The sequence below is a fragment of the Neovison vison genome, chromosome 11, assembly GCF_020171115.1.
Source record: "Neovison vison isolate M4711 chromosome 11, ASM_NN_V1, whole genome shotgun sequence".
Classification (NCBI taxonomy): domain Eukaryota; kingdom Metazoa; phylum Chordata; class Mammalia; order Carnivora; family Mustelidae; genus Neogale; species Neogale vison.
The window spans coordinates 136,878,248-136,894,884 of NC_058101.1; the positions used below are offsets into that span (position 1 = coordinate 136,878,248).

Here is a 16,637-nt window from a genome sequence, read left to right on the forward strand (position 1 = left end):
TACTTGTGATCTTTGTCTGTCAAATAAATAAATAAAATCTTAAAAAAAAACCAACAAAAACAAAAAAAGAAATATTAATTTTAGGGGCGCCTGGGTGGCTCAGTGGGTTAAAGCCTCTGCCTTCAGCTCAGGTCATGATCCCAGGGTCCTGGGATTGAGCCCAGCATCGGGTTCTCTGCTCCATGTGGAGCCTGCTTATCTGCCCCCCTGCCTGCCTCTCTGCCAACTTGTGATCTCTGTCTGTCAAACAAATAAATAAAATCTTTAAAAAAAGAAATATTAATTTTAATCATCCAGAAACATCCTTCAAATATTCCAAAAGATTAAGCTTTATTTTTATCATAAATTATCCTTTAACATGTCCAAATAATTTTATTTAATTTTATTTTTTATTTTTCATGAATATAGTAAAGTAAAATTATGGAAGAACTTATAATTTATTAATAATAACTTATAATTTATTAATATTATTTTTCATGGAGAAATATACATGTTCTAAGAGCATATTAGTACACTGATGTTAAACTGTTTCCTATTAAAAATTTATTCCATCATAAAGGAATTTTTTAAAGTCCATATGAGAAATAAATGTTAAAAGTATTTTTCTTTTTGCCAATTGGAAGAAGGCATAATTTAGTTCTTACTCAATGTTCTTTCTTTAACTAAATTCATTTATAATCATAGTACAATAATTAAGTAAATTATGTTTCTTAATAGGGCTCTGTAGGATCCAGAGCAATGAAGTGAACAGAGAAAAATAGCTGTCGGAACACAGAACTCATCCCCATAAAACTTCTGTGGATAAAACCCATCAGGCTTTCTAGTTTAGCATGTCAAGAGATAAAACCTATATGTTTTAACATGTTTAAATACATGCTTCCCACATGTATTTAAAAACATTTTAATCAGTCTTGGATGAAGTAACTTTCATTACAAGGGACGCCTGGGTGGCTCAGTTGGTTAAGCAGCTGCCTTCGGCTCAGGTCATGATCCCAGCGTCCTGGGATCGAGTCCCACATCGGGCTTCCTGCTCAGCAAGGGAGCCTGCTTCTCCCTCTGCCTCTGCCTGCCTCTCTGTCTGCCTGTGCTCGCTCTCTCTCCCTCTCTCTCTGACAAATAAATAAATAAGATCTTAAAAAAAAAAAAAAAAAACAAAGAAGAGCTCTTTTTTTTCCTGTTGTTGAATGGTCTGTGACTCCACGCATGACTTTGGTGAGCACTATGATCTCTGATAGAAGACAGACTCAGAACAATGTCTTCTTTACTTTGTGCCTGATGCGAGTCCCAAGCAAGAACAAAAGCAAGCACAATGTCCTCATACTTCATGGTTAAACCCATTGTGCTTGAAAATGTGTGGCTGATATCAAGGCTCAATGTTTGAAAAATAGGTTTTTACGTTGCCCTCGGCAGCAACATATGAATCAAAACTGCTTTCTTCTAACTTTCTAGTTCTGTAGTGCCAACTTAACACTAATACACAAAAATTCTGATACAAACTAAATAGCAAAAGCAAGTACTGAAGAATTCAAGAATCTTTAAATAAACTCCACAAAATTATAATTGCAAAAACAATGAAGGAATTAAGGTATAGGTGTTAACAAATGTGTTTAGAGTTGTAGTTAAAAATATAACTTTCCTGAAGATCTTAAATGACTAGAGAGGGTGTTTTTAGTTAACAAAAACAATATCCTGGAAAATGTGCATTAATATATTTAAATCTAAATAAGCAGACATTTATTTGAGAAAGCATAAGTTAGCACAATTGTATGAAAAAGATGTAGCTGCACACAATAAACACACACATACACTCTGCAAAGACCAGTAGTTATGAAAATAATGTGAAAAATTTATCAAAGAAAATAACCCATAATAACTCCTTCACCACAGAATTCAAATGCTAAGTTATGTCAAACGTTCAATGCACAGTTAATTTCCTGTGTATGAATACTACAGATTAAAGAAATGAAATCTCTCAAATCTGATAAAAAAGCATAAGAATAAAATTTAAAATGACTTTTAAGGGGCTCCTGGGTGCTTCAGTGGGTTGAAGCCTCTGCCTTCAGCTCAGGACATGATCCCAGGGGTCCTGGGATAGAGCCCCACATCGGGCTCTCTGCTCAGCTGGGAGCTTGCTTCTCTTCCTCTCTCTCTCTGTGCCTGCCTCTCTGCCTACTTATGATCTCTGTCTGTCAAATAAATAAATAAAATCTTTAAAAAATAAAATAACTTTTAACATATGAGAAATTATATATTTTATTAGACTTTATTTTTTTTAATTTTTTTTAAGATTTTATTTTTATTTATTTGACAGACAGAGATCACAAGTAGGCAGAGAGGCAGGCAGAGAGAGAGAGAGGAGGAAGCAGGCTCTCCGCTGAGCAGAGAGTCTGACGCAGGGCTCGATCCCAGGACCCTGGGATCATGACCTGAGCCGAAGGCAGTCTGACGCAGGGCTCGATCCCAGGACCCTGGGATCATGACCTGAGCCGAAGCCGAAGCCACATCTGGCTTCTATTCACCCAACACTGAATACTTAGGTTGTTTTCATACCTTGTAAATAATGCTGCAGTGAGCATGGGAATAGAGATATCTCTTTGAGATACTGATTTCATTTTCTTGGTTATATACCCAGAAGTGGTATTGCTGATCATATGGTAGTTTTTTTAGTGTTTGGAGGAAGCTCCATACTATTTTCCACAATGGCTATTCCAATTTACAGTGTACAAGTGTTGCCTTTCCTCCACATCCTCATCAATACTTGTTTTCTTTTATATTTTTGATAATGTTGAAATATTTTATGGGTTCTCTTCATTTCTCTTGCTGTCTCCACTCCAAATCAATATTTCAAACTATGAAGGTATATGAGTGTGTTTAAATGCATGTTGAGGTGAGGGTAAAAAGCATTAGAATGATATTTAAAATTAACAAAATTTTTAAGAGATTAGATACACAAAACCTTAATAGCCGTATAGAATATATAATTATTTTTTTAAAAAAGTATTTGGGGGATTAGAATACTCCAATTTGAAACTAAAAGGAAATGTCATTTAAAGGGTCTTCTGAATCTAGCCAGTCAAGTGAATGACCTAATGGAACACTTATGGCATGTCATAGGTCTACAGTTTGCTGTGCTTATAGACCACTGCTGTGTAGATCATCTAAAATATGTCTAGGGTATATTCCTTTGAAACTAGATTTACTAGCTACAAAATAAACACTTTCTAAGGTCCTTTCCATTGCTCTTAATCTTTGGTCCTGCAAGTCCCTCCTAAGATGTAGGATTGCATTGTATATTATATGCAAGTTCTTCTTTTCATAGACCATGGTGACAACTTGAATCTCTTATTAACCTGAGTATATAAAATATATTAGCTTAAAAAATCATCTGAAATGTCAATAGTCTTTGAATGAAATTGATTAACCTTCTAAATAATCATTCTCTGTGTGTACTAAATGATAAACTTCAAAAAATGGTGACTGGGGGGCAGAAAGTAATACACTATAGGAACATAGAAGCATGTGGCCTTTTTAGTCTTGATTTTATGGGTTCAAAAAATAGAAAAGTGTATCATTAAGTTACCAATTGAAGAAGCGGTGTGCTTATTTACCTAAGTAAATTCAGAATCTGGAATTTCAAAAATATAAGCTATTTTTTAAATTTTTGTTAGTTAACTATATATACTTGGACCAATTTGTGCATATTCATTATTGAATACATTAGGAAAACAGAGGAAAAATTTTTTCTACTTCATAAAGGAAATGCATTTTTATTAGTTTTTATAGATTACAGGTAGTTTTGAAGAATTTATTCTGCCTTAATATAGTGAAAACATAATATGGTGTCAATTTGATCTCAAATGCAGGAAACCAGAAAAATTTTAAAACTATTTCATTATTGGTAGTTTCTTCCTCACTTTCCTAAAACAGAGATGTTATTAAACAGAATTTCCTGCACTGCCAAAGTCAGTCTACTGAAGGCATGCTTCTAATGTAAATGGCAGTTGAAAGATTAGAAATGATACTGAACTAAGTTTTACATTTCCCATGTCTCTTGGCCTTCGACACTGTGTAGAAATGGAATTCACAATTTTTTGTACTGCTCTTCCACAGCAGCTAGCAAAATCCTGTACTCGCTTTGCCCTGACAATCCATCAGAACAGGATATTTTAAATTCTTCTTGCCTCTCTTTCCACACACAATTGAACACAAGTGATCTTTATCTCTTGACAATATGACTTTAAGAAAAGTTTCCTTCTGGACATATTAATATAAACATTGCCCAGAGAATCTGAACAACATGAAACAATCATTGTTTACTCACAAGAATCCTCTTCTCAAATATGTTACTTTTCATATTTAAAGCATATTAAGTTCCTTTTGCAGTTTGTGGGAGGATAGGATATATTGATCAATATCAAACATATCTTCTCATTCAAACATAAGTTCAAAAGTAGGAGCGTTCTTTTTTTTTAAATTTTATTTATTTATTAGGCAGAGAGGTAGACAGAGAGAGAGGGGAAAGCAGGCTCCCCGCTGAGCAGAGAGACCAACACAGGGCTCAATCCCAGGACCCTGAAATCATGACCTGAGCTGAAGGCAGAGATTTAACCCACTGAGCCACTCAGGCGCCCCAAAAGTAGGAGTCTTCTTGAAGGGAAACCTTGTTGAAGAGAGTGATGTATCAGAGAAATATGCTAATTATGATACTCCTTTTCAAATGTTCTTAATAGTCTCCAGTGAAAAGAATGAGACATGGATATTGAATACCAAGGTAAGATTTACTTTGTATCTGAAGTGATTTTCAGAGGAAAATGTATTCAGTTATATAAATAGGGAGTGGGTATAAGGAAGACAGAGATATTAAAGTAGTTCAGTTGAAGGAAAACTATAATTAGCTCTTAATTCTATGGGGGCTGATTAGTATATCCAAGGTCATGCTGAATATCCTAATTTGACTATGCTAGAAAGAGTGGATAGGGGATATGGAGGGTGGGGAATCCAGGAGGAAGCAAGCTCTGAAGCTGGACATAAGCTGGTATAGGGAACAAAGGTGAGGCTTCAAGAACAGGGTTCTTGGAAGGCAACATAGACCTTTTCTTTCACCACAGGCTGTCTTTGTGCACATTGCCTAAAGTTTAAGCACTAACTCACCATGAATTTCCAAGTCAATATGCTTTTCAGTATTAAAGTTGACTTAGTTGCCTTATTAAAGGCAATATGATAACATAGGTTTCCATTTTTTAAATCTTAAATATTACCTAATAAGTTAAGACCAATATAAATGGTATGATTAAAGTTCAAAGGTTTTACAATCATTATATTGTACACTTAAAACTAATATTACATTGTACATTAACTAACTGGAATTTAAACAAAAACTTTAAAAAATACCCTTTATCTGTAATAAAATATTTGTCATGGTACTGTAACATGGAATATCAAGTATACCGTGCTGGCTTAACAAAATATGTAGTTTATATCAAATGAACTTCATATTAACTAAGATTTTTCCTATCTGCTAATCAATTATTTGTATTTTCCATAAAAAGGGCAACAAAAAGTTCACTCCTCTGCATTAAGGACCCACAGTAATAACTGCTAAATTACAAGATTCGTATGATTGCAAAATATATGATAGATGATGATGATGCTCTATAAAATAGTCTTTGACTTAAAGGAACATCTATTCCCTGTATTTCCTTCCTTATCTATAGCTATGAAGAAGGGAAACTGCTATAGAGATATTTTTAAAGGCATAAACAGTATTCAAACATGTAAATAATACTGTATAAGTTACAATGAATGATCTATGAAAGACCAATTGTATACAATAACACATAGGGAGTTATATGTATTTTATTATTTTATTATTAGACATCAAACCAATAAAAAAAAATCTAAGGACTCCAGGCCTAGTCAAAAGAAAGTTTAATTTATGAAATCATTTCAGTATGAATTTCAACACACACACACAATATATGAGGTAGACATTTTTATTTTAAAAGGATTGTACTAACTGACTAGTTTCACATCTGATCCAACTATTTTATCACTTACTACTTTACCACTGACTTGCTCCAAAATTTAAAAAAAAGGAATATCAAACACATTTTAGAAACAATAATTTATAGAAGGTATAGCTTTAGATTTCCTATATGTGATGAACATGTAGGAAAGAAACATCCAACTGTTACTATCAAGATAAATAGAAATTAAAAAAATATTACTTGCTATAATACTTGTGACTAAAAAGAAAGTTCATTTACAATGTACTTACTATTCAGTATTACTGTTAAGTAGTAAACTTCATTTTGTATTTAATGACAACATTTATTGCAAAACATCTTAATAGGGAAAACAAATGCAAAACTAAAAATAACTTTTCATCACTTACCTCTCTTAACATTTCTGCTTGTACTTGTGGACTTAAATGAAGGACATGGGCAACGTCCTTCACATCTGACTGAGATCTGTTTTCCTAAGACACATGCCTGATGCTCTAGTTTGCACTGTATATAAAGAGAAAAAAAAATCATTTAGGTACATTTAGTTATATCAATACAAAGTCTAGAAAGGGGCAATAGCACACTGGTAATTCTATTACACATGCTATGGAAAAGACAAATGGAAAAATAGTATAGAAGGAAGAACATTACATCTGATTTCAATTCTATGAGTACTAATTCCTAAATGTAACATTTAGAGTTGGTTTCTTAAATGCTCTCAGGCTTGATTTTCTCATATAGATCATTGGAATAATAACACTGAATCTACAGAGCTTTAAGAATTAAATAGGCGGTCTTCCTAGAGTGCTAGCTACCATGAACTGGGCTCTCAGATGTTAACAAAATCTGAATTAAATTCATCAAAATTATTACGGCACATGAAGTTTTGTTTTGTTTTCTTTAGTTTAGCTAAATTTTGTATTGGTTTTGTTTGTAAACATTACTCTTTGTAGCATTTTAAACCTGAGTATCCTTAACTCGTTAATATTTCAGAACTGTTCAATTTAACATGATTTAAAAAATTGTAAACCTACTCCATCTTTCAAGAGGCAATAATTGCCTTCCTACTCTAAAAGAAATAGATCTTGCTAATTCTGAAGTAATGTGATTTCTTTAATGGCTAAGTCCATAAATTTACTCAGTGCAAATTATTTTCAAATTAAATAGGGCAGACTTTCTGGCTCCAATCGACAAATGCACCAGTGACTAATTTAATTCAGCTTCAGCTGATACCAAAAAACAGTGAGTACACCCCTTGACTAATCACATTACTCATATCTGTAAAACATTTTTTCTTTGTCAAATAACTCTCTAATGGACGGCAAAATTCATAACTAGCCTTTCAACAAATGAGTTAAAATTATTATATTTGGATTATATATGTAATGGCTTGATGGCCTTTTTGGAGGAATAAACCCTTTCAAAAAATAATTTTTTTATTATTATTCAATGTTTCAGTAATTAAGGAAATTATTTTGACTTGTAAAATCACAGTGAATTTTGAATGTAATTAAAATGCCCAATGGCTAAATCAAAAGTAAAAATAGATAAGAAATTAAAAGCACTTTAATGAAAGCCAGATAAGTTATATAAAACTTTGAGAACTTAAATGTAATATTTTTTACTCTAATTTTTTTTAACTTACTATTTTAGAACCCTGGATCTGGTTATATGAAATTCTGACTCATGACATAATTTAAGAAAAGTTCAAGAACAATTGTACAAAGTCAAAAGTGAATATTAATTATAGCTAATATTAAAATTTAAAATTTGAAAATATGTTAGCTGTCTTCAAAAATGTGTTATGGCATACTCATTTATATTCTAAATGTGGTTTATTTTAAAAGTGATTTTTTTAATTCAAAGAAAATGAAAGCCTGAAAGTAATTGAGTGAACAACAAAAATACACGAGCTGTGAGTTTAAAAAGTTTCAACTCTTAGATAACTTTCTTTGACATAAAAAACAAATTTCTAAGCTGTCTAAAATTTGCATATGATGACATTACAGCTTTGAAAAAGAATTACTTTATAGATAAAACAATTTCTTTTTCAGAATGGTTCTATCAAACACTTTTTTTCCTGTATACATTTCTATCAAGACCAACACAATCAGAAGGAAAGCAAATCTACCCCATTGTTGATAGTTGTAAGAATATATTTCCTGTAATCAGAAAACCAGTTAGTTTTTTTTTTTTACTTATGGATTGATTTTCAAAAAAACAGCATCATGAAGAATTTTATCCAAAGAATGTTAGGACATTAAGAGTACTATTTTAAAATGTTTTTTTAGCTACCCCCACTGATTGGATTTCTAATTAATGACATTCAATTTACTTAATTATCACAAAGCTGAAATATTTATAAAGGTATAAGTGAACTAAAATATCACATAAAGGGCATGCTCATTAGTTTATAATTACCAAAAAATGGAAATTCTGTAGAGAAAGACATGATTAATGCATTCCTGATTATCTAAGACACTGAGTATTGAGAATATTTAAGGTAGGAGTTACTGTGAAAAGCAAGCCTGCAAAATGATTTTTTAGTGGTCAAAGTTGACACTTGTCAGGAAAAGCAAGTTAAAGTCATTTGTTTAATCACAGGATCAAAGAAGAAAATATGATCTTACTATAGGAGAGATCTGGTCTGCCCATACCAAAGACCCCAACCATCAGGGTAATAGACACTGGGACAGGCTCTTATTGTAGATTTTTAAGATAATGCAATCACCATGGCCTTATTGGATGGCTTTGATCAGAGGTTCTCAGATGAAGTCATTTTGCCCCTAGGGGACACCTGGAAACCTTTTTGGTTGTTAGAGTTGTGAAGAAGGATTGTAGCTAAGCACTTACCGGAGGCCAGAAATGGTGCTAAACATGCTTCAAGACACAAGTAAGGCCCCCAAATAAAGCATTATCTGACTTCAAATATCAGTAGTGTCCTGATTTAGCTCTGGACAATCAATAATTAACTAAACTCTCAGAATCCCTTCCATATTTCCTTAGGAATTTTTTCTTGGTCATTCATTAAAGTAACGCAGTAAGATTTAAAAAACAAAAACAAAAACAACAACAACAAAAAAAACAATGGCATAAACTACCAGTTACAAGTTCTGAAATTATCCAGAAAAAAAAAAAAGAAAAAGAAAACAGAAACAAAGACAAATCAGCTAAAACAAAATGCACAGCATGTAAATGATGACTTTTACTGATGTATCCCTCTGTGTCAAACACTGTGTTATGCAGTTTGATGCATTATATTTTGATCACTGAGGTAAGACAGAGATATATATATATATATATGTCTTTCAAGGGCTCCTGGGTAGCTCAGATGGTTAAGCATCAGCCTTCGGCTCAGGTCATAATCTCAGGGTCCTGGTATTGAGCCCCGCATTGGTCTCCCTGCTCAGAGGAGAATCTGCTTCTTCCTCTCTGTCTACCTCTCCCCCTGCTTGTGCTCTCTATTTCTCTCTCAAATAAATAAATAAAATCTTAAATAAATAAACAAATAAATAAGTAAAGTCTTTCAAATAAAGCTAAAAAAATTTTATGCAACTGGTCAAAAATATATGGCTAACATGGAATTTGAGCACTATTTTATAGTGCTTCTCATGAAGAACAAGTATATAATTAACAGTATCTAAAAATTGCAACAATGTTCTGCTTCTTTTTGCAATGATAAAAATTTTGATTCAAATGAAGAAAATAAATTGAAAATTTGGAATATCATGAATCACTTTTTTAGTGTTTGTTTTAATTTCCTTAGACTAAAATATTACATTATATATCTTTATCAATATCTGAGACATGATCTGAGCTCTCATGAATAGAATTCCTCATAGTCTGCTCTAACTAACTCCTTTGAAAGTATATGTCTCCTCTTGAGTTTTTCTGGTCCCCACTTTGGTGTTTCCCATGCAAAGACAACCAGAAGAGGAAAGAAAGACTTGATTTAGACTTTAATCCATTCATTCATTGGGATTTACCAATTACATACACATGTTATTATTGTAGTATAAATAACAAGCAGGGAGTTAAGCACAGCAAAAACTTTTGGCAACCCTATGCCCTAAAGTAGACACTACCCCATTGTTTTCTCTGTCACTCTACTTTTCATTAAGAAATAAACCCCATTTATTTTGGACAAATGGCTCCTTTTCTCACCAGAAATTTTATTTTGGGAAACTGAATTTTACATACCAGTGTTATAGCATACCTCTTAACACAGGGTCAACCTGTGACATGAGGCAGGTAAACTCATCTTCCTAATTTTTTTTTTAATTTATTTTTAAAATTTCTTTTCAGTGTTCCAGAATTCATTTTTTATGCACCACACCCAGTGCTCCATGCAATATGTGCCCTCCATAATACCCACCACCAGGCTCACCCAACCTTCCACCCCCTCGCCCCAAAAACCCTCAGTTAGTTCCTCAGAGTCCAGTCTCTCTGAGGAGAGAGAGGTAAAAATCCTTTACAGAGACAATAGTAGAGATGTGAGCATAGATGCTATTAAGCAAAATCAAAATGAGAAAAGAGTCCTGAAAATGTTAAAGTCTTTAATTTAAGCAACATTTATGGCTAGATGATATGCAAGTCGATTTCCTCTTGCACCTTAAAATGTTTCTATCAGACATCTAGAAATTGGGTATTAAAAAGATTAGTTGAATTTAAGCTGGGATGAGAAGACGTAAGGACAGTAAGGACCCTTTAACCCCGGTTAATAAATTTATAATCCTTGTCATGTAGTCATGAACCAGTTAAAATATTGTATCAGTTGGCAACTAGACTATTTGATTAAGAACAGCCAGGAAAAAATGAAACAACAAATGTACATTATTTTTGAATCAATATATCTCTGATTTTCCAAACAGGAGTTATTATTACATATATTTTATTTTTCTTTCCAAATTGAATGCATCTCAATATATCAAAAAGAAATTTCTCTTTTGGCACAGACCTTACAGTATCTTACAGCGCAACATGAGAACATACCAAGGAGAAAGCAACCTGACCCTAACACATGGATTATGGACTCAGAGCTGACGCACTACTGTTTCAAATGGTTTCTCTTTGAAGAGTATCTGAGTATGCACATGGGATGGCTGTATTACATTCTGCCTTAAATACGGTTTAATCCAATGTAGTCCTAGGATGTCAGGATTGTATATTCCCTCACCTAAACTGAGATTGTGAATATATGCATATAAAGAAACCTTGCTGTTGTTTATATGACTAACTGATTTACTTGAGTTATAAGGTCACGTGCTATCAAGCGTCTCGATTTTGTGATCTGTGTTCACAATGCAGTGTTCATATATGCATTTTCCTCCTTGTCAGGATGTTGTAAACAGGTATCTTAGACTACAAAACCTGGTAATAGGTTTAGAAATTTTAAGAATCAAAAATACAGGGTGTTTATTTTATAATTATTTCCTTCTCGTCAGTTGTACAAATTTTGTCATCAAACCAAAATTCTTGTTTAAATTATTCCAGACAAAACATGATTTCAATTATAAGTAATAGTTTCAATTAAAATAAAACCTACAAAACACAGTTGGATGACTTATATAATATATACATAACGTCAATCAAATCATTTTAACTTACTTTGATTTTTATTTTCATTGTTTATGTTAGTATAAAATATGGGCATTGACAGATAAACACTCAAACTTTCCAAGAAGGGTGCAGAGTGGTTAAAAATAATTAAGAAATGGGTGAAAATAGAAGGTCATGATACCAAGTACTCCAAAAAATTAGGTTTATATATGAGAAGAAATTTTTTTTACAGATATAAATGGGAGTAATTTTTTTTTTTTTTTTTTTTTTTTTTTAAAGAATGGCCACAAGGGGCACCCAGGTGGCTTAGTCATTTGAGCTTCTTCTGACTCTTGGTTTCAGCTCAGGTCATGATCTCATGGGTCATGCAGTTGAACCCAGTGTGGGGCTCTGTGCTCAGCAGGGAGTCTGCTAGAAAATTCTCTCCCTCTGTCCCTCCCACTGGAGCATGCTCTCTCTCTCTCTAAAATAAATCTTAAAAAATTAAATAAATTAAAAAATAAAAGAATGGTAACAAGTAACAAGGGATGTATTTCAAAAGAACACACAAGGGCATGAAAGATTCAGAATAGAAAGTTAAATTTAGCTAACAAGAGAAAAGGCTCTGAAGACCTCAAGTTTTCAATGACTTTAACAATCATATAAACATAAAAATATTAAGGTGTGGTAGCTTGGGCATACATTTAAATATCTATGGGGTTTACACACTTAAATTTTCATATTATTTCAATGAACATAAGTTTGAGGAAATTTCTTGTTTATTATGCTTAAGAAATACTGAGAACCTATTTAAAATTATGTACTATTCTTATAGTTAAGATACACACTTAATGGTCTATCGTTCCTGAATAGTTTTATGCACGAATATCAGTGATAAACTTTGGAATATCTCGGAATGGAAAGATAGGGAAACAGCGGTGCATGTAGTTTTAACAAACGGTATAATCACATAAGACTTCGTTTTTCCACTATGTAAACGTTTCCTCTTGAGCAAACCTGAAGGAGTAAACTTGGGAAGACATTACTTCTGGAGCGCCCTCTATTGACTCACTACAGGAATACGTGTGCATCTAAGACCACAGCTCATCTGCACCTTTGAAAAGGAAGAATCCTGGCAATGTTGACTATGGAAAAGAGGAAGGACAGGCTAACTGGGGTGATCAAAACATTATGAGGGATGAGTTTCATTATGAGAGGTGAGTTTATATAGGAAAGGTGAAGATAAAAAGGAAAAACAACAAGAGTAAGGTGAGACAAAGATAGTGGAAAAAGCCTAGTTAACCTTTCAAGAAGTTAATAATTTCTTAAATATTCTAAATAAACAAGTATCCTTCTAGGATACACATGAATACAAATATATCTATAACTAATCCCAAGTCTGTGTCTCTATCTATATATTTTAATACATATTAAATATATATATATTAAAATATATAAAATATATACATTTTTAAAACTTAAAAACAAACCAAAATAAAACAAACATAACTCAATATGAGTTCATACTGATACCTCCAATTCCAATCCAACATCTCGGAATTCTTTCCAGCCTCCCATTTTCTGTATTTGTAAGTACTTTCTCCAATAATGAGAAACATGGATTTACTTATATGATCATTCTATTTTCTTAATTGTCTAAGAGAACAATCCCATAGCTTGCTGGCCATCTCTTAAGCATAGAAATTCCAGGAACATTCCCCACTAAATACCCCACATGTCCACGCTGTATTACAAAGTTCAACCCTTCTCTATTCACCACTGTGCGGTGGATCCACTAAATTTGGGCCAGGAAGAGGAAGAAAGGAACCCAACTTTTTTTTTTTTCTTTCCCTGAGTCTCCATTAATAACTAAGAGAAGAGTGTTGGAATCTTACGATGTGTGAGTGAGATTCGATAATGTCTCCCTATAGAAATTGCTTTACAGAGCTTAAAATTATTTTATTATATACGTATAAGATGAGATTTATTCTATTAGATTTTCTAGGTGAATTAATATGATAATTGTTCTGTAGTAATCCTCTTCATCTTTTATGGCTTTCATTGGGAAATCGAGGGGGTTTTTTTGGACACTGTAGAGCTACCCTACTATTTTGTAGTATTGGAAGACAAGACAAGTCCCTGTAGATCTCCTTTGTTTCTGTATATCTCAGGAGCAGAGGCATTTGATAGCCTTTTGTTTGGTATTGTATCTTTGATTTTGTTTGTATGGTAATATCTTTGCAAGGTAGAGATAATTCTGCCTCCTATTGGGAAGAAAGGGTAGGTTTGTTTGCTTCCCAGTAAAATTAAAATAATGTGTCCCAATAGGGCAAAGTTTGAGCAGGCTTGTTTGCAGCCCATTATGAAATATCCTTAGCTGTGATACAAACCCAATGTGCGTGGAACATCCAACTAGGCTACTCTGCATAGTCCTTTGGGACTTGTAGGGAAAGGAGAATTGTTGCAAATGTAAACATTATTCTCCTTGTGTCATAAGTAGTAAGTTGCTTTGTCTCTGACCCGGGAGTCTTAGGTCTTCTGCCAGTATTCATAAACTGTGGCATGTATTTGCAAGTAGGGTAAAAATCTTAGACTTTTCACAGTTCTTTTGTCAATGAGGATAGGATGCTTCTGGAGATATGGCTTTCTGGAAGTGAAAGGATATTAAGCACCGTGGACCTGATCAGAAGGTATGAGAAGACTGTCCTTGATCCAGGAGTGAATATTCAGATTGCTCTCACCTGAGTCATGAGCCAAAAGTGGAAAAGGATCACCCTACTATTCTATCTGCTACTGAAAATTCTGAGCCTGAGCAGCAATAAGTAGGATTGGCTGAAACTGTTCAAATAATGCTTTGGTTATTGTTTACCAGCCTCCGGGAGGTGAAAAAATCTAGTGTTATATTGATATTAAAGTCAAGGTTTATCTATTTCCTAATGAGACAGAAGCCATATACACTCATCGAAATTGTACTGAAGAACTTTGGGGTAGGTTAAAAAATCTGTGACTATGTTGAATGCAAGCACCATCCATCACGCCTGGTTCTGTTGGGGAAGGTGACCCTGGATTCAACTGATGGGGCTTGGGCACACTTGCAATATTGTAGGTAAGCCAACATGACATTTCTTGTGGGGATTTTTTAACCAACTCAGTGCATATTGCTGTTGCTTCTACAGCTGAATGTGTAATAGGTATTGATGTATTATAGTAAACTCTAACGTTCTCTACACAGATGATGTCCTGTTGTTGGAAAGTCAGCAACTTCAGTCTCAATGAATCAGACTGCAATATTATTATACTTCTGTCAGCAAGAATGGCTAAATGAACTCCTGACAAAATTCAGAAGCCCATTTGCTAAGTAAACTTTTTTTTTTTTTTTTTAATGACCATTTGGGTGGATTCACAACACTCAGTCTCACCAATAGTGAAGGAAAACTGTTATCTCTTGAATCCTCACCACCAAAAAGCAGTCAAAGCACCTAACTAGGCTCTTCTGGTACCAATAGACTTGTTTAGAAGCTATCCAACAAGCTATGTTATACTCCTGACCTTCAGGGCCCCACTGTCTTAAAGGACCCTTTCAGCTACAAGTCTCTGTTGATACTTTTTTCAGATCGTGCTCTTCCTATTCCAGTTCTATCTGTTGATTCTGGTGATGACATTTTGTCCTGTGAAACCAACATGTGTCATATGTTTGACATTTTGGACAATCTGTAGCCTGACAACAGTGCAGGTTTTATCATAAAGTTACTAAGCAGGCTGGCAAGTGAGGCATCTAACATACCTTCCATGCCCCTCTATTGTCCACAGGCACCTGATATTATAAGCATTTGTATGGTCTCTTAAAAAAAAAAAATCTCAAAAAGTTTTGACTCTGCATCCCTCACTTAAGCAAAGCAGTTTTTTTTCCGAATTTTGCTCTCTCCAGAAAAGGAACTTATCCTCTTAGCTGGTTTCCTAGTAATGAATAGGATGAAAAAAGGTTATACTTACCTATCTTAAATACTCAGGCTTTGGAGTGCCTGGGTGGCTCAGTGGGTTAAAGCCTCTGCCTTCAGCTCAGGTCATGATCCTTGATTCCTGGGATAAAGCCCCACATCGGGCTCTCTGCTAGGCAGGGAGCCTGCTTCCCTTCCTCTCCCTGCCTCTCTCTGCCTCTCCCTGCCTACTTGTGATTTCTCTCTCTGTCAAATAAATAAATAAAATCTTAAAAAAAAAATACTCAGGCTTTTTCTTTCCTTCTTCTAATAGCTACCTCACGCTGGCCTGGTTGCTGTACCCTGAAGGTGACAGCCTGTCTAAAGGGGACCTTGGGAATTCAAGCTTACTTCTGACTCAGCCACCTGGGTTGTCTTGTTGGATTAACAGGGTCCTGGATCACATTGCTCACCAGGTCTCCTTAGTTCATGCAGCTCAAAGTTGGGAGCACCATGAGTCTCTCTAACTTTTACTTCCCTTGGCCTTGCTGGACTGGACTCCTATAGGTACAATATTTATGTAGAGAGTTCAGACGTTGAGAGGAAGAAACGGGGAATTTTACCTTTTGTAATGTAATTTTGAGTTTATGGAGGGAAAGCAACAACCTCAAAGGGAGTGAGCACTTTAAACCCTGAGAGGAATGGCCAAAGGAGAGACATTAATTCATGATCTTTTGTATTTCAGAGCCATCCATATTTCTTTCCTCCTCAAGGAATGTGCCCTTGCATGGTTTTCCCAAAATGTTGCAAGTGCGTTAAGTGAAACTACTGGATTTTCCTTTCCCTAGACATTTCCTTCTCTATTCTGTTTAACCTAACTGAGAAGTCTATCAGAAAGAGAAAGTGGTGGCACCAGCTCCTGAACGTTCCACACAAAGCACCTGCCAGTACCTCCCAAAGTCTTTCCCACTTTCATTTTCAGTCATTCAATGAGATAGCTCAATCCCACCAGTTGGTAGCTTCGATAAATAGGACAGGTTGAACAGACTGCTTTCAAGCATCACTCCAAAAAACAAGGAGTAGAATTGATTATGCTAATTCAGTTGGAAAATCAAGAATCTTCCGGTGGGCTGGAAGGTCACATTTGATGTACTGTCCATCTATGTCCCTTGAAAAA

At 34.3% G+C, this 16,637-nt stretch overlaps 1 protein-coding gene across 2 annotated transcripts in view; it reads right to left on the reverse strand.

The window, feature by feature from the left end:
* SPOCK3 (SPARC (osteonectin), cwcv and kazal like domains proteoglycan 3) overlaps positions 1-16,637 on the reverse strand; it is a 494,982-nt gene that overhangs the window by 161,888 nt on the left and 316,457 nt on the right. For both annotated transcript variants that reach the window (XM_044224808.1, XM_044224807.1), the window contains one exon: positions 6,395-6,509. In XM_044224808.1, the coding sequence (XP_044080743.1) occupies positions 6,395-6,509 (115 nt within the window). The remainder of the gene's footprint in view (positions 1-6,394; positions 6,510-16,637) is intronic.